Source organism: Xenopus laevis, chromosome 1L (assembly GCF_017654675.1).
Source record: "Xenopus laevis strain J_2021 chromosome 1L, Xenopus_laevis_v10.1, whole genome shotgun sequence".
In the NCBI taxonomy this organism is placed as follows: domain Eukaryota; kingdom Metazoa; phylum Chordata; class Amphibia; order Anura; family Pipidae; genus Xenopus; species Xenopus laevis.
Window position 1 is genome coordinate 178,756,781 of NC_054371.1, and position 24,305 is coordinate 178,781,085.

Consider the following 24,305-nt stretch of genomic DNA (forward strand, 5'->3'; position numbering starts at 1 on the left):
ATGTAAATGTGTTTAGTATCCTTAAAGTATGGTTATCCAAATTACAGAGAAACCCCCTTATCCAGAAACCACTGGATCCCCAGTATTTGAAATGATAGATAATTCCATACCAACATGATTGCCTCTCTAGCTCTGCCATATACATTTTTTAGTCCAGAGCTGTATGTGAATAGTTGAATAGTTGGAGTGCAAATGCTGCACCAGAGAGATGCCACATCCCACTCCTCAGAGTTCAAAAAAGTGGGTGGCAAGGGAGGGCCATTGTGGAGGGCAGAATCACGTCTGCATTTCTAACTGTCACATCTTTCTGAAGATAACACAGTTTTCTGTTTCCATGTAGGCATCGTGGCACAATTAATGTGTATGAGTTTTTACTGGATCAGAAGCCAACGGAGAACATCCTCCCAATTTGTACCTCTTCCTACAATGAAGTGACCGGTTACAATTACAACGTGGGCCTGGCAGTTCCATACGACTTGGTGTGACAGATCACACTCGATCTTCCCTGTTCTTCATGTGGCTGGAGCCCACTGGATGTTTCAGGGCAGCTCATTGGCTGACAACCTCTCCGAGCTGATTTATGGACCGTAGCACAGTGCAGGCTGTATTGTTTCATTGTAAATAGATTTGATTCTTATTTCATTATCAGCAATTGTTTTACACATTTTTATTTGTAAATATAATGTTTTTACCAATTATTCCAATGAAATGAATAGGAATCATTTCACCGTTCACTGAAGCAATTTTCTTTGTGATTCAAAGTGTATCAAGACTTTTTATCAAAAGAGCAGAAGCAAATGTTCCTAAGTAAGAGAATCGTGATGACGATTTCCCAAAGACCAAAATGCTCCTTGCCATACACAGTGCTGCTGAGAGAGAGTAAATAGGAATACATCTAGGGGTTATTTACTAAACTCTGAATGCAAAAATCACAAGAAATGTGTGATTTGTTTTTTTTTTTTATATATAAAGTTGGACTTTTAAAAAAAATCACGAAGTTTTCGGAATTGGCGTGCACTTTCAAGTCATTTGCTCAATCATTCAGTCGCATTTTCACAGGGGGAAAAAAACTTGTACTTGCCAAAATTCATAAGATACACTTTCCTGTGACTTCTATTACTTCTCTGTAGGGGGAGCTGAGCTGATTCGACAATTATTAAATTAGCCCCTGAGTTCTACATAAGTAATATTGCAATGGATAAGGCAGGGCTGTCGGTACATAAATCTTATGACTCCTCAGTTTACGGTAACTCCGACTCCTCTGTTTTTAAAGGAACACTAACACCAAAAACTGCAAGTGTATCAAAGTAATTATAATAGAATGAACTGTTGCCCTGCACTGGTAAAAGTTCAGTGTTTGCTTCAGAAAGACTAGTATAGTTTATAAAAACAAGATGCTGTGTAGCGATGGAGGCAGCCATTCAAGCTGCACATAACGGATAAACCCTGTAGAATACAATGGTGTTTTATCTGTTTATGTAATGTGTGCAAACACACCTTTTCCCAGTAGTGCTAACAGTATATTGAATGTTAATTACTTTAAAACCCTTTCATATTTTTAAGTATTACTGTTCCTTTAATATACTAATGTACTTTCCATGTTGATTGAAAGAAGTTAAGTACACAGCATACAAGGCATTTTATCACTGCCAAAGCTCAAAAAATATAAACCACATTCTTTGGTAATTCTAAAACATAATCAAAGTTAAACTACATAAACCAAACACAATTGGAAAACCTCAAACAACTTATATATTAAATTAGGAGAATAACTGTTAAATACAATCCAAAATTAACTAAAGTAGTGTTCTTGGAAACAGAATTAGGAGTCAGAGTTTGTACATTTTTGGCGACTCCAACTCCAGATACCCAAAATTGCTTCAGACACAGTTCTGGGATAATTAGAAATAAGAAAATATAATGCAAGGTGCTAATCCATAGGGAGGCTCCCCGTGTGGGTGTCCAAATCTAACAAGTAACCTATCAGGAAAGGATTGAACACTCAATTTACAAACATTATATAATATATTTATTACATGAGAAAAAAAGAAAATAAATTTACAAAAATCAAAAGTAAGCCCAACGCGTTTCGACCATATTGGTCTTCCTCAGGGACACAAATAACAAAAATGAAAAAGGCTTTGTTTTTTTTTGTACCCCTGAGGAAGACCAATATGGTTGAAACGCGTTGGGCTTACTTTTGATTTTTGTCAATTTTTCTTTTTTTCTCTCATGTAATAAATATATTATATAATGTTTGTAAATTGAGTGTTCAATCCTTTCCTGATTGGTTCCATTTCTGGGATAAGGCAAATAATGGATACTATGTACAATATTCTTTTGGGTGTTTTTAGGGAACACCTGAGATGCACCAGTCATGTTATTTCCATTGAATACATTTGGATGTTGAATGGGGAGGTTTTGCTTGGCAGATTGAGTGGAATCATACAAGTCTGTTACCTGAACCTTAGACACTCAGCTGTAACCATGACTAGTACAACACCTATTCCTGAAGTTGTATTCAGAAGACACATTTTATAACATGTACTGTCTGTTTGTTAGAGCAGCAGCTTTTTATTATTAACGCACAGAGCTAAACACATAACCGCAAACGTTTTATTACAGCTCTGTTAATATCAGTATTTTTACATACAGCTAATATAGCCTTATCATAGATTTAAATACTCCAAAGAAACGAGATATACATACAAATTTGCATAGAGTGTAGTGTCACATAATTGTCATATACTGCCATTTCCTTTTCTGCTGCCCATTACAGCACGGGATTGGTCACTTGTGTATCATAACCAACATGGACTCCCCCCGAAATAAGGCAACTAACCGCTTTTCCATCTCTTGTGATCTCCAAACAGACTATTTGTCCTAAGATCTGTGGGTCAGAAACTGAGAAATCAGCGGCAGGATGGAATGCTCTCCATGTTCAGGAATCGGATGTGCATTTTAGTCTCAATATCGATCCCCTCCCAGATCTAGGTAAAGAGAGAACATTTATAGATTGAGCATAAGTTTTAATAACTTCTTCAATGGACATTCACTGTGAGATCTGCTTGTTTGGTACGGTCACCCATTGGGTAGATCTTAGTCCAATATGGCTGCTGGACACAATTGTCTACATATTTTCCTACTAGCTTCCTTTGTATTATAATAATGCCATTACAAGAAGACCGTGAGAGAGAAAATTCGATTTTATTGATACATTTGAATTTCGAATTTATGGGAGTATTAAAAAAAACTCACATGATTTCGAAATTCAACCCTTGATAAATGTGCCTCTAAGTGTTCCTTTAAATTTCCTTCAAAATCTCCTGGCCGCCAGTGTTCCAACATACGCGTGAGTGTTTGGTGGTGTTTTCCATCCACATCTTTGTCAAGCAGCCATTTTTTTTTTCTAAACACTGGCCAGGTTCAGAGCCTCTATTATCATGTTGGGTGTGAGCTTTGAAAGGCTGGAATATGGGTGGCCGTCACAGGCACAGATAAGATACCCGTAGGGTAACACCCTTGTATCTGCCATTATCCGCATTCCTTCAGCTGTCTTTTGTTGAACTTCATATTACTAAACACCAGATAACATCACTGTATCCCAATATTTACTGTTCCAGTCGGTGAAATGAGTTTCATGCATAAAAAATACAACTATCTGGACAGCTTGAGTGCACAATATATGGACTTTGTTCTACAACTGTGTGTATAGAGAAACCCAGCCTTAAGCACATACAGTCCCTTATCTGAGTTATGCCATGGAATCTTTCCTCTGCACTTGTGGAGCAGCACAATGGCACACTGCAAGCTGATTTATTACATTTTCCCCAATGGTATATTATAATTTGAACCTTCTAAATAATAAACCTTGGCCCGATGCTGAAATAAAACAAAAATTTTAGATGTAATCCTATCTGTCACCCCAGAGATCAATGCTATTTGAAATCCTTGATTGTGCCAAGGCCAGTACAACTGCCGTATCTATACTAATGTTTCTGCTTCTCTATATGCCCCCCCCCAGTACTTTATCCTTGATATAGAAATTACTAATTTGTAAATCATTTTCAATAGCAAGTCGGGTATGGTATGTAGAGTCCTAGTCAGGAAAGGTGTGCTATTTACATGGCTTAGCTGATAAAACTTAGTGCTTTTATTACATATGGGGGACTAAGTTTGCCCAGGAGCAGTAACCCACAGCAACCAATAGGATCTTTGCTTTTAAACAGGTCACCAGTAAATTCTACCTTCTGATTGGTTGCTATGGGTTACTGCTCCTGAGCAAACTTTGTGTCTTTTATTACACAAACCCCATATGTGTAAGTGTACATGCCCATGGGAAGTCCAAAGTTTCCATTAATTTAAATCACTGGTGGGAAAACATGCTTTGGGCTACTTTGGAAAGCACAGGCACTGCATGTTTTCCCATGGGCCTCTCCTGTAGTCACAGCTGTAGGGCTTTTGGGGGCACACCAGTGTGTGTTTGCTACAGTTCCATTGAACACAATGACACAGTTATGGACTAGACTTCACATACACAGAAGCAATGAACTTGTTCCAATAATGACACTTTTGCTCAAGAATCATGCTCAGATCTAAATAACCGGTATGTGAAATCCAATGAATCATTGACATATTTTACAGGGCAGGTAGGTTGGATGAACAGTAAAAGAGATGAATTTCTGATTTAAGAGCTGGAAATGTGTCTCTTCAATTTACTATGAAGGGGGAGTTATTTTGCTTCCCGTAGTAAATGACTGCCTGGAGCAAGGTTCTCATTTTGCTTCATGGCAGAAAAGTCAGTGATTTCGTTAAGAGCCCATCTTGATTTTTTCTTCCTGATAAAGGAATGTGATGGACTACGACAGAACAAAGGTAGAAATAACCACTTGGTAGATGGTGTAGAAAGGCTATGGGCAAAGCTCAGGTTCATGTAAAATACACCTTCCGAGAAAAACACCAAAGCAATGCCGTCCAGCAGCACTGACTGCTCACAAGGGTAGGATTTTAGCCTAAAAACGCACAACTGCGAGGGTAGTAAATTATTTTGTTTGTACTTAGCTTAACTCAAGAACAGCTTTCTTGGCACCCCTGAGAACACTGACCCAAGAAATAAAGTGCATAAATAACACAATAAATGGGACTTGGGACATCTCACACAAGGAAAAATAATTGAAAAGTTCCTTGGATTTTGATATATCTGCCCAGGAAATGACGTGGTATGAGTAATACTTATTATAGCGAGACCAAATTATTCAGCCCAAAATATCCTTCTTTATTTAAGCCAAGCCCGAAGACTTTTGTTTCCCCAAAGCAGCTACATTTCTGTTATCCAGAATGCTCAGGACCTGGGGTTTTCCGGGTAATGGATTTTTCGGTAGTTTGGATCTTCCTACCTTAAGTCTTAATTATATCTTAGTTTGGATCAAGTACAAGCTACTGTTTTATTATTACAGAGAAAAAGGGAATTGTTTTTAAAAATTTGAATTATTCGATTAAAAGGGAGTTTATGGGAGATGGCCTTTCCATAATTTGGAGATTTCTGGATAATGGGTTTCCGGATAATGGATCCTATGCCTGTACTATAAAACTAGGCCAATTTGGCAAACACCACGTATGTTTTCCCATTGACAATTTACTTTTTTTTTGGTTGGAAAGAATTTGGGGGAAATGTGTTGCCCACGGTAGCACAGATGAAAATCTCCCCATGTGCCTGTGCTCTAATTGGCTAGTGGCATTAGCAACTGCAGCAGTGACAGGGAGGTTCAGCACACTGTATATTTCTTGTGTCAGGACTCATTGAGTGAAGATTATTTCTGTGATGGCTGTAAGAGCACTGTCAATGGGCCCCTACACCATACTCCTAATCCCCACTGGGGATATTAATAAAGGCTGGGAAATGGACTGCCCAAATAAATCTGGGAGCCAGTAGAGGAGACATTTGACTTCATTACTAGGAATAGCTGCACTGGATAAATAACTTGGCAACAATATTTGCTCATCAAAATTCTTCTCATTCCTCTCTAAGGCCGTATAATGTTCCTTCTTGTTAATGTACATTCAGAGCATCAGCTGATAAGCAGACAGTTGCCTCTAAAGAACTTGGCTGGACACACTAAACTAGCAGTGATCCTTGCCAACAACACCTGCTGTCCCATTCTCACATAGGCACGTACGCTTTTTCCTTGCTTGAAAAAAAAGTGAATTCAGTATATAATACACACTTGTGCTACTTTATTTCATATACGCAAGTATCTTACTTTGCACTTTATCTGTTGCCAAATTGTTGTAGACTTTTTAGCATTTTCTTTTTAATCAAAAGAGTGAATGTTTATAGCTTGCTAATACCAAATAAATATTCCATGCAGTATAGACAAATGTAACCCATTGGAGAAAGCATTGGAGTGAAAGAATCAAATTAGACCTGGACCTTCAGTGGGCAGAATTGGAGGTCTACACAACACAACAAGTTTTTATGTGGCTCATTGGAGCCAATAAAACTTAGTTATTGAATAGTGTGGGACCAGAGAGTTTAATGGGGTGCCTGTCTAAAGCTCGTATTCTACAAGGTTATTAGCTTGCCAAAAATAATCCCTTCAAACATTTGCCTTAAAACTTCTGAAGGGCAAAAGCTGGCCATACAACAAAAGATCCATTAGTTTCACAAGGTTGCCAGAGGGATGATCTTCTTGGTTCTCCTCCAGGCTAAAGGTGGCCATAGACACACAGATAATATCGTACGTAACGAATTTTCGTCCGATATTCGATGAGTGTATGGTGGAAAAAGAGCCGACCGATATCAGCAGAAGACCTAAATATCGGTCGGCTCGTCGATCAGGCTGGACGGAAAATTTTGATCGGGTGCCTTTGAAGGGACCCAAACATCGGCCATTTTTACTGTTCAATCGTCAGATACAGGTAGAATTCTATTGTTTCTTCCCGTATATCTACCTGTATATCTGACGATTCAGCGCTACACGTGTGTATTGAAATGAACGATCTTTCTTGGAAAGATATTTTCCAAGAAAGATCGTAATTGTTACGTCTATGGCCACCTGGACCATAATGGGGTCTTAGCCAGACCTGTCACGAGTCCAATGGGATTGCCCAATGAGATCTTCTAACCTGCTGTTCATTGGGCAAAATGCTTGCGTACACTTTGGCTTTTGAATGAGTTCTGTACAACAAAACAAGCTGCTTGCACTGGGCAGAGTAACTACTACCAGCATACAAGTGTGGAAAAGCAGCACAAATGCAGTGTCCCTTTAGGGTAGTGAAACATGCTAAGCTTCGGGGAGATTAAGTCGCATTCAGAAAATGAAGCGTTCCGAGTGCCATCCCGCCAGCGATTTAGATTCTAGCCGGCGGGAAGGCTTATCGGGGAGATTAGTCACCCGAAGTAGAGGCGATTTGTCGCTGGACAACTAAATCTTCCCGAATCTTAGCGTGTGTCACTGCCCTTATGAACTACAGATTTATCTCTCAGAGCAGCAGTTCCTGCTAAATCCATATGTAGATTTTTTTGCAACATTTTCATTGAAGAACTCAGGTGTCTTTCCCAGCAATTGTGTTGCAGTGTTTGGTACCAAGGTAGAAGTGCTGTTCCTACTTCCTATCACTTTCAGCTACTGAAAATAATAGGAAGTATGTTGGTATATTGGTAAAAAGTTGCCAAGTTGCAGTGCTCTCAAGGGACTTTTCATTATACAGTTGTGGCACATGTATTGTGACAAATTATGCAAATCAAATAGTTACCTTGAGGAAGTCGTCGAATGTAATTCCCTCATATACCTGGTCAGGTTCCTGTCAAAGCACACGATTGTGAAATAAGGTTCATGACAACATGAGAGGGCAAAAGCACAGTAGCTACAGGTGATGTTGCAGAGCTATAGGATCCTATAATTGATTGTATTATAGGGGCAATCCCACACTTTATGTCAACTTCTAAACTGCTTTAGGTTTAGGGCAGTGTATGGGCTGAAAGCAAACTGATACAGGCTGCTTAATTTTGGTTCCCTATGGGGATAACGTGAGATTTATATTTGTACAATAATATTTTCCAGGGATTGCACTCTAGTCCCACTAATTTACTCACAGCACTATAACGATAACTATAGCAGTATAACTAAAAGCAAACAGTGAACCTATTCCAGGCATTTAGATAATCATACACAATAAACGTAATACACTGCAAGGAGACAATTAAAATGGTTAAATGTAAAATCCTTCAGGCAATTCCTGGGCCGGACACTGTACAAACACCAAGACTGACTTTATTGTGGCTTTTATTGCCTTTATCAGTTCCTTATCAGCGAGTCATGTTCAATTACCCTTTAATGTCAATTTGCAGAACATTGATTTGATTCATTATCGGAGCAGCTGGAATAATGTACACTTCTTGCCTCCCTGAATGATATAAAATAAGGTGATTCCAAGTATTTCTCTTCCACAACTGATCTGGAAAAATGGCCCATTTATGTAGGGTAGAGGATTTAAATTGTACACTTATCTGGATTCCTTGGCGCGTTTAGCACACATTTTGACTGACTATTAGTGTTTAATGCAAATGATTGCATAGGATAGATGTTTAAATATGACATTCCCCTTTATTACTTGCCTACTCCTGTTTGGGAATATAATTTTGTCAGGCTACCTGTGAACTGTAACTTGTGCATTGTACAATCATCTTTACATTTAAATCCTTGTTTAGCATTGTGCACAGTACAGGAGAATACCAGTGCTTCCTTCGTTTTTGTTTTTTTTGTACCTCTCTATACAGTTACATCAGTCTCATGCCCCATGCTTGGCTGTGTGTAAGGCTAATATCACAAGTGCCACAACGGGTGGATTATTTTGAAGCCAAATTCCACCAGTTTCCACCAAATTCCACAAGGGGAGACCTAGAGCAATGTCTAGTGGGTCTCAACCTGAGATTTGGAGGAAAATGTCTATTTGCTTTGCCAGATACTCTTGAAACCTAGCTTATAGGTCTGGTAAGGCGAAATGTGAAGTTAGTTGGCTCTTGTTTCTCATAAAGATATTCTTGCACCTGTGGCTAAATGACAGTGTTTCCATGTAACCTTATTATATGCTAATTAGGGTAGGGGCACAAGAAAAACCAAAGCCCTACACTTTCATGTGGTTTCTATCTTTTCTAGGGACCCTACAACCCCTCTTACTCTTCCCCTACATCCCCAAGGCTCACAAAAATATTTTTATATTTATATATTTCTTTTTTTAAAGGTTTTTAATAAGCCTGTAAATGCATACCCAAGTTTTAAAATCCCAAAATGTGGAACCCAGAAAGTAGGAGATGCCTCATATATGTATATATATATATATAAACCGAAACGCGTTGATGTGGGGTAGTTTGTAACACTCCAATAAAAGATATACCTTTTTCACTACAACCGTGAGTGCTCCTAATTGCATCTATTTATATATATATATATATATATATATATATATATATATATATATATATATATATATATATATATATATATATTGCAGCACTGGTATGGTCTTGTACTATGCACACTTCTAAAGAAAAGGTGATGATACAGCGACTCTATAAGGACATACCACCAAAATGACCCATATTTTTCTTTGGCAACCTTAAAATATGATACATTACCATTTGCCCAACACAAATGCTGGCAGCTTCCAGCATTGCTCCATCTGCAATGGATCTTGCCATTTCCTTTTCAATGTTAGGATTTCCAGATAAGAGTTCTTCTACCACCTGAGCCAGTACAAAACCGTGTTAGCGTGGGACAGCTTCCCCGTATATATGGCAGGTGCATAACAGATAAAATGTATACGTTACTTTTCTGTATTCCTCCAGGGTAATCTTGTTGTCATTGTCTGAATCGTACATGTTGAAGAGAACTGAATGAAAAAGAAAAGGCGTGTTTAGTCTTTGCTCTTGAGTCAAACTATTTAATGTTGAAGGGATATTTTACACACTGAACTGCACCCATAAAATACTATAACCTTACACCTACGTTTGCTGTACTAATGCGACATGACAATTAACTAGTCATGAATCTTTTGATGCATTTTGCTACAATGTGCCCCTAGGGGGTTATTTATCAAAGGCTGAATTTTAGAGTTTTTTATACCTCAAATGAACTTGAATGAACTCACAACTCGAGTGGTTTCTTATTTAAGAAAAAACTCAATTGGAATAAGTGAATTCGGTGTTAACAACCTGAAAACTGGAATTGAGCTATCGGGAAAAAAAAAAAAACTTGAATCGCTCGAATTGATCGAGTTTTCAGGCAAAACCCTCTGAAAAAAAACTTGCACATCATGAAGGCTATTAACATCCTCAAATAGTTCCAGGGACCTCTGCCATTGACTTCTACATGACCTCGACAGGTTTTAGATGGTGTTTTTTTTTGGATTCAAGCTATTTCCAGGGTCGGGATATAATAAATCTTGAAAAATTCAAGTTTTTTTTAACCCAAAAACTTTTTGACCAAAAAATAACCTTGAAAACTCGAATTTTCGTGGGAAAACACAACTCGATCCTTAATAAATCTGCCCCTTATGTAATATATTAAAGTTTTAACACAGTAATATAACATGGGAGGTGAGGTTGAAAAAAAGACAAGTCCAAGTTCCACCCTGTGGAAATGTTTGCTTGATAAACAAGTGATTTTTTTGCCTCACATGGAAGAATATTTTTTATAAATAGGATATGGAGCAATTCACTGCCTATTGTATGTACTATATAAACCTGTTTATTATCTAAATACTGTAAAGATTTTACTACATGTACCACTATTTGGCCCACAGTGTTGATATGGAGCCCAAATGGCAAATATGGAAATTCTAACAGCCGGGATGCAAACTATTGAAATGCTATTGCTTATGTGACTAGTCTGCAGCCAGCAATGAAAGATGGAGTTTACAAGGAACAGTGCTGCTGATAACCAGTCAACACAATTTAGTAGCCTTATCATCATCATAATCATTTATTTATATAGCGCTGTCAAGATATGCAGTGCTTATATAAAAGCATGTACAATTGGAGCTTAGGTTCAGTTCCCCTTTAAGAATGAATAAATATTATATATATATATCTATATCTGTATATCTGTAATTCTATGCAGGCCATGGACAGTTCATGGAGGCCATTCAGTAAATAGGCAATAGGGAAAACCTACTCACATCTCAGCTTGTCTGTCCGACACACACTTATGTTTTCTTCATCCATATGCTGACTCAGGGGGCGAAAATAGGACATTATAATCAGAAACTCCTCAAAGTTAATTTCTTCTACATATCCACTCGGTCCTTTCCGTAAGTTCCTGCAAGAGAGACATTATGTGACGCAGAGCTGCCGTCTGGAGGATTCACTGCAGATGAGAACTGTACCAGCACTTTCCAGAAAATAAGTGACAGTAAACTTTGAAATGCATTCACTAAATCAGTGGCTTATGGAGCACAAGGCAACCCTGCAGCTACATAAAAGAGAGGTGTAAATAATTACCACGGGTTATTACTTTGAACCAGAGAGTGTGTGATGACTGGAATGTGTTGGTGTGCCACCCAGGGACCCTTTGCATGTCACCTTGGGATATTTATAACCAAATTATCCATTATGTATTCATGGCACTGAACTCAAGTGCAGTTTTTGGCTCATTTCTAATAAGCTTCAGTATCACATTTACTATGATGGAATTTGTTATAAAATGCCATTTCTTTGATGGAAAGCAGTTTCTGTACTTGGCAATGTGCAACTTATCCTTAAATTATGTTTTCCCCATTTTGTTGAACTCTACGCGAGGGTTACAAACAAGCCATACTTACTATTAAGTTCTGAAAAAATCATCAGCTTTGCTTATCTGGGGTGTAATAAGTCACAAAGAAAGATGTATGTCCCGGCTCTGGTTACAAACCCAAGCTTATGTTTGCTGGTGGCTTGCCTCTGTATTGTAACAGTGATGTACAGTGGCCTGTCATTCGTCCCCCAAATTACTCTGCAATGCCAGCTGGTAATATATATATGTGTGTGTGATTCTGCCTTGGTTTTCAAGCCGGTGCTAACAGTAACCCCTTTTTGCAAGAAGAACCTGATATTCATTTTGTTTTTGGCCTGAACATTAACTGCCTTGTAGCTCCATGGTGCTGCACAAAGATTTTCGGTGCACAATGCTGAATCTGATATAAAGGGAATAATTAGCCATGTAATTTTCCATAACCAGGGCACAGTCTAAGTATAGTTTGTACAATACGGTTTGTGTGAGATACTACCCAGATATGCATGGTGGGAACACAGTGAAAATTAAACAGTACAGATACCAACTAGAAAACATATAGCACCACACTCTAGTCTTCCACTGCAGTACTGTGATGTATCAGTGCAATATCAGTGATGATATAGAATTGCATATCAAAATTTTCATTTATTTATGTGGAAATTGTTAAAATTTCCATTGTATTTCTCTCCAGTGTGAAGGGGTTGTTCACCCTCCTAACACTTGTTTCAGTTCAGTTGTCTTTAGTTTGTTCACCAGATACAAAAATCTTTTTTTCAATTGCTTTGAATGTTTTTTGTTTTTATTACCATTTTTCCCGAAATTGAAGCCTAAAGTTTACCGTTCCTCCTTCTGGTGTTTAAGTCTGGCAGCTCAGTAATCCATTTGCAGATTCTGAATGGTTATATTTTGCTACATTAGGTACAATTCTCAGCAGCATCTGTGGAATATTAACCACTATTGTATCATTTATAACTGCTGCCTTTAATGAAATCATAATGTATCAATTAATTGTATCATTTTAGAACGGTTTACAGAGTCTTTATTTACACACACACACACAAAATAGAAAGTATCTGAAAACAAATGAACTGACTGTGTATGGAAGGTGAACAAGTGCTTTAAACAATCACTAACCCTAGCGACAAGGGGGTGGCTGGCATAAATAAAGAAGAGGCAGGCAATGGGCCTGGAAAGAATTAAAACAATGAGCACGTCAACACAATTTTTTTTTCTTGGTGTAGTTTAAATGAAAGATACATTGTCCTTAAGCACATACCATTGTATTTGGTTTAGTGCATGTTGGTAAAGACGGTTTCCCCTATACAGACCCGATCTCACCAGGAGTCCCATTTTATTTGCTGAAGGCATTGGTAACTTGGTTTGCAGTTTGAAGGCCTTATGAAGTTTATCTGCCCTGCCCGTGGATAACACTGCCATAATTGCAAGATTTTAAAGGGAGCGTAGACATGGAAATGATTTTTTTCTATAAACTGACAGAGCTGCTCTGTATGATAGAAGGACAACCCTAAGGCAGCAATAAGATCTCAACAATGGTTTCTCCTTCACCTCAGAGTTCTTGGACCACTGAACCCTGGACTGAACTTTGACCTCACTCTTATATGTTGCCTTACATTTTGTCCATTTTGTGTTCCAAAGTAAGGTTTGGGAGCTGTGCCATGGACCCCAAAAAAGCATAGGTAAAGTACCCACAGACACCCTCAGATTGTAGCCTCTCCTGGCAAGTTTATTACAGGGATGAAATAAACTTAAACTATACGGCTACTGAGACACAGATGGGATTCAATGAGGAGCATTTCATGGGGTAAAGGTCCCCATAGATACAAAGATCTTTCGTTGGTGAACGATCGATTTCAGTGCAAGCTGACCAGTCCGTCAAATTATCGTGAGGTTAGTGGGAATCGAACGATCGTGCATCTTAAGATTTTTCGTCCGACATCTGTCAGAAATTGATCGGGCAGGTTTAAAAAATTTTATCGGCCCCAGTGCAATCTATCTATGTTTGCAGGGCCAAGCAGGCAGCTACCCTCAGTTTTCCTGGCAATATCACCTGAAATGGTCTTTTTTAGATGATCGACAAATTATACATTTAAACGATCATTTCGAGATAATCGCGGCCTCACGATAACGAAAAGATCTTTTAAAAATCTTTACATCTATGTACTGCACACCACTCCCTAAATAGTTTCTGTAATCTCACACTTTCGAACCTTATCTTTAGTCCATTTGGTTGATAGTGTTCTTCTGTTCTCTGTGCATATATTGTTATTGTAGAATCAGAGATACCTCTCACATGGGACTTGGAAATAAAACAGGAACTGATATATGGCCCATGCACAGACACATTTTAAAGACATAAGAACTTTTCGTAAAGCTATCTACTGTATCTGCCATTTAAACACTTCCACAACTTCCCAGCACTTGCCATAAAAATAATTTCCTTTTGCACCTAAAGCTGAAACCTCCTTTCCTGCCAATTACCCCACATCAGTGTTCTTTTCTTGAAAGCCAACGTTAGCATAGAATAGAGTTTCCAACCCACGAGAGCGGACATACCTACTGTATGTACTGAAAATCACTTCCAGAGGGCAATGTTTTTCTTACCGTTTGTCAAAAAAGGCATCTATTATTTTTGATCGGATAGGATTCAGGACCAAATCTGAAATATCATTTAAGTGCCCCCTCCTATGAAAAAGAGATGGAGAGGGTAATTAACATAACGTCATGGTCAGAAACATATCAACACATCAAATCAATCATTCACATGATACTAGCAAACAATTGAAAGCACTTGGCTATGGTTTGTTCTAGTAGAAATAGTGGTACTTCCCAGCAGCACCCACAAGGTGGGGGTAATGCACTGATATGCTCCTGGCAGCAAGAATATATGCACTGTTCCACCATACACCATTCTCATTTGCTGTGTAATCAGAAAGACATACCATGTTAATATATCAATTAATGCACAGTATATGTATGGCCTCAGTCCCTATTCCTGCTTGTCGCAGGTTAATTTCAGTGCCGGGAATTGTCTTTGTACCAAATCCAGGATTCGGCAAAGGTTCGGCCTTTTTCATCAGGATTTGGATTCTGCTGTATTCAACAGCCTGGCTCAACCGAATCCGAAAAATCACATGACTTTTCATCACACTAACAAGAAAGCCAACATTTTTTTAGCCATGCGCTGTGTATGTGGTTGTCTTTCCCCCTCGTTTCCCTAATTTATATATGCAACTTAGGGTTCAGATTCGGTCAAATCTCTCACAAAGGATTCATCCGAATCCTAAAATAGGTGTTTCAGTGCATCCCAGGAATAACTTTTTCTTTCTTTATGCAAAATATTATTTTGGGGTTTACATCCCCTTTCAGGGTTCATACACCAGTGGTTTAGGCCAGCGTTCCAGTCCTCCAGCCCCCAGTTGGACAGCCATGTCATCAAAATAAATGTCAAATATTTATATTGGAATACAAAACTGTTAAATGCAGAACTGTGCCATACTAAGTACAATTCAAAATAATTTCATATTTTTTATTTTTACATCTCCTGCTCTGTGGAAGCCTAATGGTATCTTATTATACTGATATTAGTGGGTTTGATTCTTCCCTGTAGATATTTGCTGATAATAAGGAACATTAGCACTGCCGTTATTTGATTAGGAGTGCGTAATTGCACAATGCAACCTGATTACCTGAAATAAGGATATTCATTCAAGCAGACATAATACTGATTATGCTGAATGAACTTTACAACACTGGGGTCATTTAAAGACTGGCCACAAAAGCTGGGAATGACATTTTTGAGACAAGCCTGTGGGTGATGTCAGGCTCCCCTAAAAGATATTCTTTTGACAGCTGCGTAAAACTTTCTTTTTTTAATTACATTTCACATGGAGCAGCAGTTGGGGGGGTCTGCTGGAAGTTTACAAAGTCATATGGGATAAGGCTACTGTCACACTGGGCGATAAGTCGCCCGCGATTTTTAAAAGCGAGTCCTCGCAACAAGTCATTTGTTTTGTCGACACATCAAGGAGCATGCAAATCGTGAGCTAATATGTACACAGCGTGATTTGAGGTCGCCTTTAGCTTTAAAACGCGCTGAGACCCTTTTTGGAGCGATAGGTGAGAAATAGCATGCACATAGAGAAGCACAGAAATCTCCCACAAATAAACACAAACAAAGAATAGTAGCCGTGATAATATGGAAATTTTCGCGCTGACGTCAAGACACTACGTAACAACACGACAAGAGGCCGCACCAGTACAGTCAAACAAAACACGCAAGGCAAGACGTAGCGCACAGCACTATGGAATGATAATCGCTTCCTGGTAAAAGTCGCACAAAGGCGATCGCCTTGTCGCCGCGACTTTCTTTTAAAAATCGCGGGTGACTTATCGTCCAGTGTGACCTTAGCCTAAGGGGGGAAAGATTCTGACCCACCTTTCCTCCAAGCTCATTCACATCTGTTAATTGCCTCCTCTTATTTGGTATGCTTGAGAGCAGAGGCAACACAAACAGATTGGAGGATTACCCAAAGGGGGTATTTGTTTTACTCTGGATGGAGGCATACCGTAGTAGAATTGCAGTACCTGCTCCAGAGGAACCATCGGTGCATTCTGTTAAGCCACCATCCCCAATGAAAAAGATATGCCAGTTGTAGTCACTGTCACAATGCAGTGGAAGAGCAGTTCATGCTCACAACAGCCACTTGTAATTTTATTAGTCCCATTGTAACCGTGTATGTAACTATAGGGCCGAGTATAAGGATGGTGATGAAAGCAGCGTATAATTTTTTCCCCAGCATACCGAGAGAGGACACCACTTCTTAGTTCACTTAAAGGCACATTTATGAAGGGCCGAATTTCGAATTCGACTTTTTTAAAACTCCTATAAATTCCCATGAACTCAAAATCCGATCGAAATTTATTATAAATAACTAACTTCAACCCGAAAACTCGAATCGAATTCAAATTGAATTTGATTCAAATTTTAAAAACTCAATTTCAGGTTTTTTTTCTCTGAAGGCTGCAAACAACTCCAATGGATCCCTGGAAGTCTCCCATTGACTTAAACAGCAACTTGGCAAGTTTTAGGTTGCGAATAGTCGATTTCGAGTTCTTAAAGGGCCAGAGTATGATAAATCAAATTCAAATTTTTTTTAAAAAAACTCGAATCAAATTTGAATAACTCCCTAGTCAAATTTGACAGTTTTGACCATAATATAACTTGAAAATTTGAATTTAGAATTTTCAATTCGACTCAATAAATCTGCCCAGCAAGATTCCCTTGAGCCTCTGGGCAGCCATGTTGGATTAGTGGACAACCCTGTCTTCCTATATAAATAAGAGCAGATTTCAAGCTGCAAAATGTGGTTCACCTTTGAGTTAACTTTTAGTATGAAGTAGAGAGTGATATTCTGAGACAATTTGCAATTGGTTTTCAGTTTTTATTATTGGTGGCTTTTAAGTTATTTAGCTTTTTATTCAGCAGCTCTCCAGTTTAAATTTTGGCAATCTGGTTGCTACTAACCTAGCAACTATGCACTGATTTGAATAAGAGACAGGAAAATGAATAGGAGAGGGTCTGAATAGAAAGATGAGTAATAAAAAGTAGTAATAACAATAAATGTCAGCGACCCTCATTTGAAAGCTGGAAAGAGTCAGAAGTAGAAGGCAAATAATTAAAAAAAAACTATAAAAAATAAATAATGAAGAATTGGCCATTTTATATATAACATACCAAAAGTTAGCTTAAAGGTGAAGCACCCCTTTAAGACTTGATTTTATGTCATTACAAATGAGGGTAAGTTGGAGGTAAAAAAACAGGAAAGACTGATTGCATATTTGGACACTAATACCTATTATTCTGTGATTAACATGATTTCCTAGAGCCCCCGGACAGCTAGTAAGCTGAGCTGTGGTTGTGCCAGTGCTACTATACTGCATTGTGCAGATAAGCCATTTCCGCTGCTGGTCTCTGCAAAGGAAGGCTTTAATGTGCCAACAATAAGCAATGGACAGCGTGCCTACAAGGAAAAAGACAAGTACAGGGAGAACATGCAGTCCAGCACTCCTACAGAGAGACACCAGGAACCCTGCCAACAACAGTCACTGCCAGCACCATGCTTCTTACATTTCCAGCTTTATCTCTATGCTGTCCTGTATGTTTACTGGCAAATATACACTATACCCTACTCCTAAGTAGGAGAAACATTTTGGTAAGTTATTCTGTGCAGAGATCCCGTATACCTACTGTATATGGTGCTTTTGAGCATCAGTAGCATTGCGTAGTTGAAGTGTAGTGAATTCTCAGGGATCTATATAGGCATTTCAGTAGAGTATCTGTAACCCTACCCCACCCTTCAGTATGATATCATTCTATTTACAATATAGTGTATATATAATACACCCAGTTAAGCTACATGTACTGTACCAAAGCAGCCTGATAAGGAAGAACTTGGCACTTGGTACCCAATACTAGTAAATAGTATTGATAAATGTACAAAAAGCATATTATGTATTTTAGTATACACGGTAAGCATACCCTACATGTGGTCCTCCTGCTACCGTTGAACAACAGCCTTGAAGCTTAGTTCAACAGATGGAGGGCTGCAGGCTATACATCATTGATTTATGGTGTTTTGGAGCCGCGGTCTTCCTGCATTGCTGGGACCCTTAAAGGAACAGCAACATCAAAATGTGTTTTAAAGTAATAAAAATATAATGCAGTGTTGCTCTGCATTGGTAAAACTGTTGTGTTTGCTTCAGAAACACTACTATTGTTTATATAAATAAGCTGCTGTGTAGCAATGGGGACAGTCATTCAAAGGAGAAAAGGCTCAGGTTACACAGCAGATAGCAGATAAGCTCTGTAGAACATAAAGGTGTTATCTGTTATCCACTATTTAACCTGTGCATATAGCCTTTTTTTCAATTTCCACCATTGCTATACAGCAGCTTGTTTTTATGAACTATAGTCGTGTTTCTGAAGCAAACACATCAGTTTTACCAGTGCAGGGCAACAGTACATGATATTTTCATTACTTTAAAAAACACTTTCATTTTTTGGTGTTACTGTTCCTTTAAGCTGGTCATGCTCAACCCAGTTTTCCAGAAATTGCACACTCTGCTCACAGTCTTGTCAATTGGGTATTTTATAATTCAGCTATCCATTAAGATGGACAAAATGCACTTATAAGACATCATAATGAAATACCAGCCAATCATTTTTTGCTATGATCAGTGACCCCATACATCAATCTGGAACACTCCAATAGTTCAGCACTGGGATCATCAATCTGATCACATGAGAGACTGTTCAAATATGATGGCTGTTAACTGCATCTACAGATAATTGTGATCCCTTATCTGAGTGTCAGCTTACTCCTTATATCTGTACAAGCCCAGATGATATATTGACCAGGAAGGACATTATGGGCTGCAACAATGGGCAATAGGATTACAAGTTGGTAAAGAGTAGTCAAGGCAGGGCCCAATATCTGGCCAGCTCAAAAAACTCTTAGCAAGATGCTTATTTATTATAAGCACACAAGAGGGAAATCTGGAACCCATACTGATGTACACTGTGCAGGAAATAAGTATGCCTTGGCTCTGATTTATTATTGAATGGTAGGTCCTTGTCTTGGCAACAACTGATGGTCTGTGCTGAAGGCCCTGTGTTTAGCTGCTTGCTTTTCAGCACTGTCATGGCTGCAAGTGCCCCTGCTCCTCTGATATCATACCCATGCCTGCACATATCAGCCAGATCTCAGAACATTTCCCTAATTAGAGCAGCTGCTAAAGAGGACACGGTTGGACTAATTAACAGTTTACCATAGAAATCTGCACTCCTTTTCTTAGTGACAGTTGTACTGCACATAATTGTGGATGTAACGGTGGATATCGTAATAGCACTGCTTAGGAAATGAACATTTAATGATCAGGTCATCATTTCCAAAGCCCTGGTATAACTGAAAATGTGTGTGTGATTTGTAGCTATTCCCTTAAGAATTCTGGGATTTTCTGATTAATCAGTCAGCGCCATATGCCAAGTAAAACACACTAAGCAGAGTGTTTCATTCCTGCTTTAGTCTGTTAGGCTACATACATTTCCCACAGCAAAGATTAGGGTGCCTATAGCCATTCATCTGAGATAACTGTGAAGCTGATTTACTGGCCCATTAAACGAGGCCATGACCTATGAAGTAACTTGATATTTCTAGAACCGATACAGTTAGATGCGCCAATTAATTTATTAGAGTAATAAAATGCCTCGCCAAACAGCTGCTCTCAGATTACACTGCTTAGCCCTGTGTATTATGCCAAGTTCTAATTACTAATTGTCTTAAGTGATGGGCCTCCGAATAACATAGATCCTTTCCGAAATCATTTGCAATATGGATGCAGGCAATTAGTATTCTTGTTCTTTTGTATTGTGGGCAAGCTCTGCTAGTTTTGGGAAAATGCACCAATATCTTAATTTAGGGGACTATATATATATATATATATACAGTATATATATATCCTTGAAAAAAGGCCCTAATGTGGGCCAAAATGTCGGATAATGACATGTAAGAAATAAACACTATTTGATTAATTACAAAAAAGTGGATTGCAGATTAATATATATATTATATGTGTGTGTGTGGAGAGAGAGAGAGAGAGAGAGAGAGAGTTAAGTAGCCTGCCAGAACAGTGAACAGTGCAGGAAGCCCTTTCAGTTACTATGGGATTCAGGATATTCTATTCCACCAAAGGAAATGCTTTTCTGTAATGAGCTCTTCACTAACTTCCACTATAATAAACTCATACCAAGTGTGGTTGCAGGTTGTGAGAGGCACATGGCATGAAAACCCAACAAAGCATCCTTGGTGCACAGCCATCATTGGTATGGACTTTAGAATATCCGTTATCTCACCACAAATGCATCTTCTAGCTTGAGTATATGTGGGACAATATTTTATCTGTGGTATATTTTTTATCTTTGGTGCTACCTTCTTACAATCTAAATAAAAGGAAAATATCAATATACAGTATACATACACACATATTGTATGAAATGATTCACTGTATATGTCTGGCCAGCTTAATGTTCAATAAAGGTGGCACTGAGGAACTGGAGCATTACCTGATGGTTGGCTCGTCTCCACTTAAACTCTTGAATCTCTTGTGCAAATGTTCAATCTGTTCTGCAGAGACTGTGAAGAAAAGGAAAAGAAAATGATATAAGCTTCTTGCGGTCAGGCCTGCTAACACACTGCACGGGCATAACTGCCTGTCATACATCTCATCTGGCACAGTTTCACAATATGGGACAAGGAAGTGTGTATTAATCAGAGATGGAATCTAGTTGGCACTACTCCTTGATTCATTGTGACTAGTTCATATTTAGGCAATACCTTAGCAAACACTAGTAATGTATCCCACGTTATATGCAAATATATGAAATGGGTGTCAATGGGAACACAACAAATGCCAGTAATTTGGTAGAATACTTTGCCAAGTGGTACATGTTAAACTAATAATCTGTAAGACATGGTATTTGTATTTCTCTAAAGTGGAAATAAATTGGGAGCTGGTAGACCCAAAAGCCACAGGTCAGACAGGATCAGATTTAAGAATTTTTTTTCTGCATGGGACAGGGAGGGGGTTGGTCTATGCTCCACTAAAATAGCATATACACAACCATAGTGCGAAAGTAACACTCCCCATTCTTTTGCCTCTCCCTCCCTGCCTTCTTTGACGCATTATTCATGGGCTTTGGCCAGAAAAGTGTTTGCATGCTGCACTTCTTTCTAGTTTCTGATCATTATCTACTTGGAATGATGAAACCATTGCACCAACAACGGGCATATTATTGCATATATGCTGTATGACTGGCCAAATGAATGAACAGCTATCCAACCAGATTATTTCATTGGTGCCGCAATCAGCCAGTTAAGACCCAAGTAGGAACCTTACAAGCTACAAAGTACAATTGTACTTCAATAAAAGCTAGAAGGTACCATTTGGGGAAGTTGCAAATCTTGCACTGGCAATGAACTACAAGTATGAATGGAGGTTATAGCTGTATTTGAGGGCCTAATGTGTTCTAATGGTGCTGATTAGAAACTGATTTTTAGTACAGTTTTTGGCCTAAGTACAGTTACAAATTCATAAATAGCATTTGTACTTTGTGTACACTCACAGGAACAAAAAATAGCTGCTGATGGAAATTCCAAGCGAAAGTGGACTGCACTCTAAATGCATACATTTCAACCAAATGTTCTGCTGCATAAATGGGTATAATTACATAAACATACAAAGAAAGAGAATAATTATAATTACTTGCAACATACTGAAGAATGTATCTAAAAATAAAATGCTTCTTCTTACGAATAACTACAAAGCACAAAGGTGACTCTTATTTAGCTGTGATTTTATTTTATATTTCGCATTCGCTTCTAATATTTTGAAGCTGCTAATATAAGCTGCTATGTACAATATTTTCCAGGCTCGGTTATGAGAGTGCTAGCTTATTGCGCACCTATGCAGTCAGTTAACAAACTGGGAGCCAATGTGACAGGGTATGAAACGGGTTGTTTATATGCATTTTTTGTAAATGCAACTAAGTGCAACAAACGCATCCTTTTATTCTATTGTCTGTTGAATGTGTGTCAAGCACAAGAAAATGCTCAATGAAAGTTGTGTCGGAATTATCGCAAAAATGAAAATTTAATATAAGCTTCAGCATATTGAAATACAATCAATTAAATATTTTGCATCGTTTCTGAAATAATAAACTTTATCTTCACTATTCCGCTCTCAGCATCCCTCTCTCAGCATTATTGAATGAGCTGTGATACATCTGCTAGGAAAGGGAGTCCCCCTATAAGATATATTGGATCTTACTGTCAATGAATATGTAACCCCCAACTCCTGCATGAAGACAGAATGAGGAGAAACAGATGCTGAGAGAGGGATAGTGAACATAAACTTGATTATTTCAAAAACGATACGATTGTGTTTAGAAAGTTTCTTATTTCAGAATGCTGAAGCTTATATTAAATTTTCATTTTTGAGATGGTTCCCCTTTAAAAATGCAATAAAACATGAAAGTAATGAAACCCAACTATGAACACGTGAATCATGAGTACTATCAGTCAGAATATAATGGATTCAATTAGTGAACCTGCGTTTCAAACACGTGTCAAACGCATCAAAAGTGTGAGAGCGCTAATAGTATGATACCTTAATTCCTTATAATGTTAGAAATATAACACTATTTAATAAACAAAAAGATTCAGATCTCTTTTACTTCCAGGGACAGTGTGATATTCAGAGTATTAATATCTTAGGGAATTTGTGCCCAATGTCTCACACTGACTGCACAGAACAATTTTAATGATCTGATGAGCTAAATTCCCAGAAATCTGCTCTCATTCTCTATGAACTGAGGGCATTTAGCCCAGCAGATTTCAATAATCATATTAATTTAACATGTATGAGCACAGTATGTCTCCTTTTAGAACAGGTCTCATGATGTACAGGCTCAGTAGCTAAGTGCCCCTGGAAATTATATTCTGTTAACAAATATCATGGAATTATTAAAAATGTAACAAAAATGATGTGATGGTAGTTTGCCTTTAACTGGTCTGAACGTGTCTCAACTGCACTTCCACTGTGAGAATATTTGTTACTCTAAGTATATACTTGCTCTCCGGGGAACAACTTTCCCACAATATTTTTCCGTTCCTTCCTATCATTCCTATCAGCCTGATCTCACGCACAATCTTGTTCTGTATTGAGTTTTAGGGGCAGAAAACTGCACCCGTTATTGCACCACAACCACAAGGCAGCTTGATAAAGAATGACCCAGAGTATTAGACTGGGTGCTGACTTTGCATAAAAAATGACTCTCTACTTGCCGATCTATAGTTCTGAGAATAGAGTTACACACAAACAAGAAACAATATTACATATTTGCATAAATTCAGGCAAACACTATCTCAGTATACCTGTTAGTGAAACTATGACTTACTGTAAAGGACATGGTCTGTAGATCAGCAGGAATGGCCCAATGTGATGTAGAGTAGCTCAATCTGATTGGAAGCAGCCCATTTTGGACATTTGTCTACAAATGGAAACCATGAGTACCAAACGATGTTATCTATGAAGTTTTGTTTGCTAAGAAATAATTTATCCATTTCTTTTAATATGTGTGTGAGAGGCACATCCACCTTTTAAGCACCGTTAAATCTACCTACTGTTGATTTTGAGTGAAAAAAACAGTATATGACTCCCAGTTCGGGAGCTAATTAGTTGAAATACCACTGATTGAAGTCTTCTAACATATTTCATTATGATTTGGCAACTCCCACTCATCTTTATAAATACAATTGTGCATATGGAAATGGTTCCCTTCGGATATCAAATGCGTTTTCCATGAATATCTAAAGGGCCATTAATATGGTATCTCTTGGCTCTCAGTTAAATGGCATCTGACATCTGTTGCTTTTATGACTCTTGGGTCACCAAATT

General features: G+C 38.3%; 2 protein-coding genes across 2 annotated transcripts in view; one reads left to right on the forward strand and one right to left on the reverse strand.

Annotated features, from left to right (window-relative positions):
* The window catches only part of fbxw8.L (F-box and WD repeat domain containing 8 L homeolog), a 53,518-nt gene extending 52,528 nt beyond the window's left edge, over positions 1–990 (forward strand). The window contains 1 exon segment of the mRNA NM_001092209.1: positions 341–990. Coding sequence (NP_001085678.1) covers positions 341–485 — 145 coding nt within the window. The 3' untranslated portion in view covers positions 486–990.
* A 1,565-nt stretch (positions 991–2,555) lies between these two features.
* tesc.L (tescalcin L homeolog) overlaps positions 2,556–24,305 on the reverse strand; it is a 33,474-nt gene continuing 11,724 nt past the window's right edge. The window contains 7 exon segments of the mRNA NM_001095029.2: positions 2,556–2,990; positions 7,756–7,803; positions 9,638–9,745; positions 9,830–9,891; positions 11,179–11,318; positions 14,394–14,474; positions 20,914–20,983. Coding sequence (NP_001088498.1) covers positions 2,913–2,990; positions 7,756–7,803; positions 9,638–9,745; positions 9,830–9,891; positions 11,179–11,318; positions 14,394–14,474; positions 20,914–20,983 — 587 coding nt within the window. The 3' untranslated portion in view covers positions 2,556–2,912.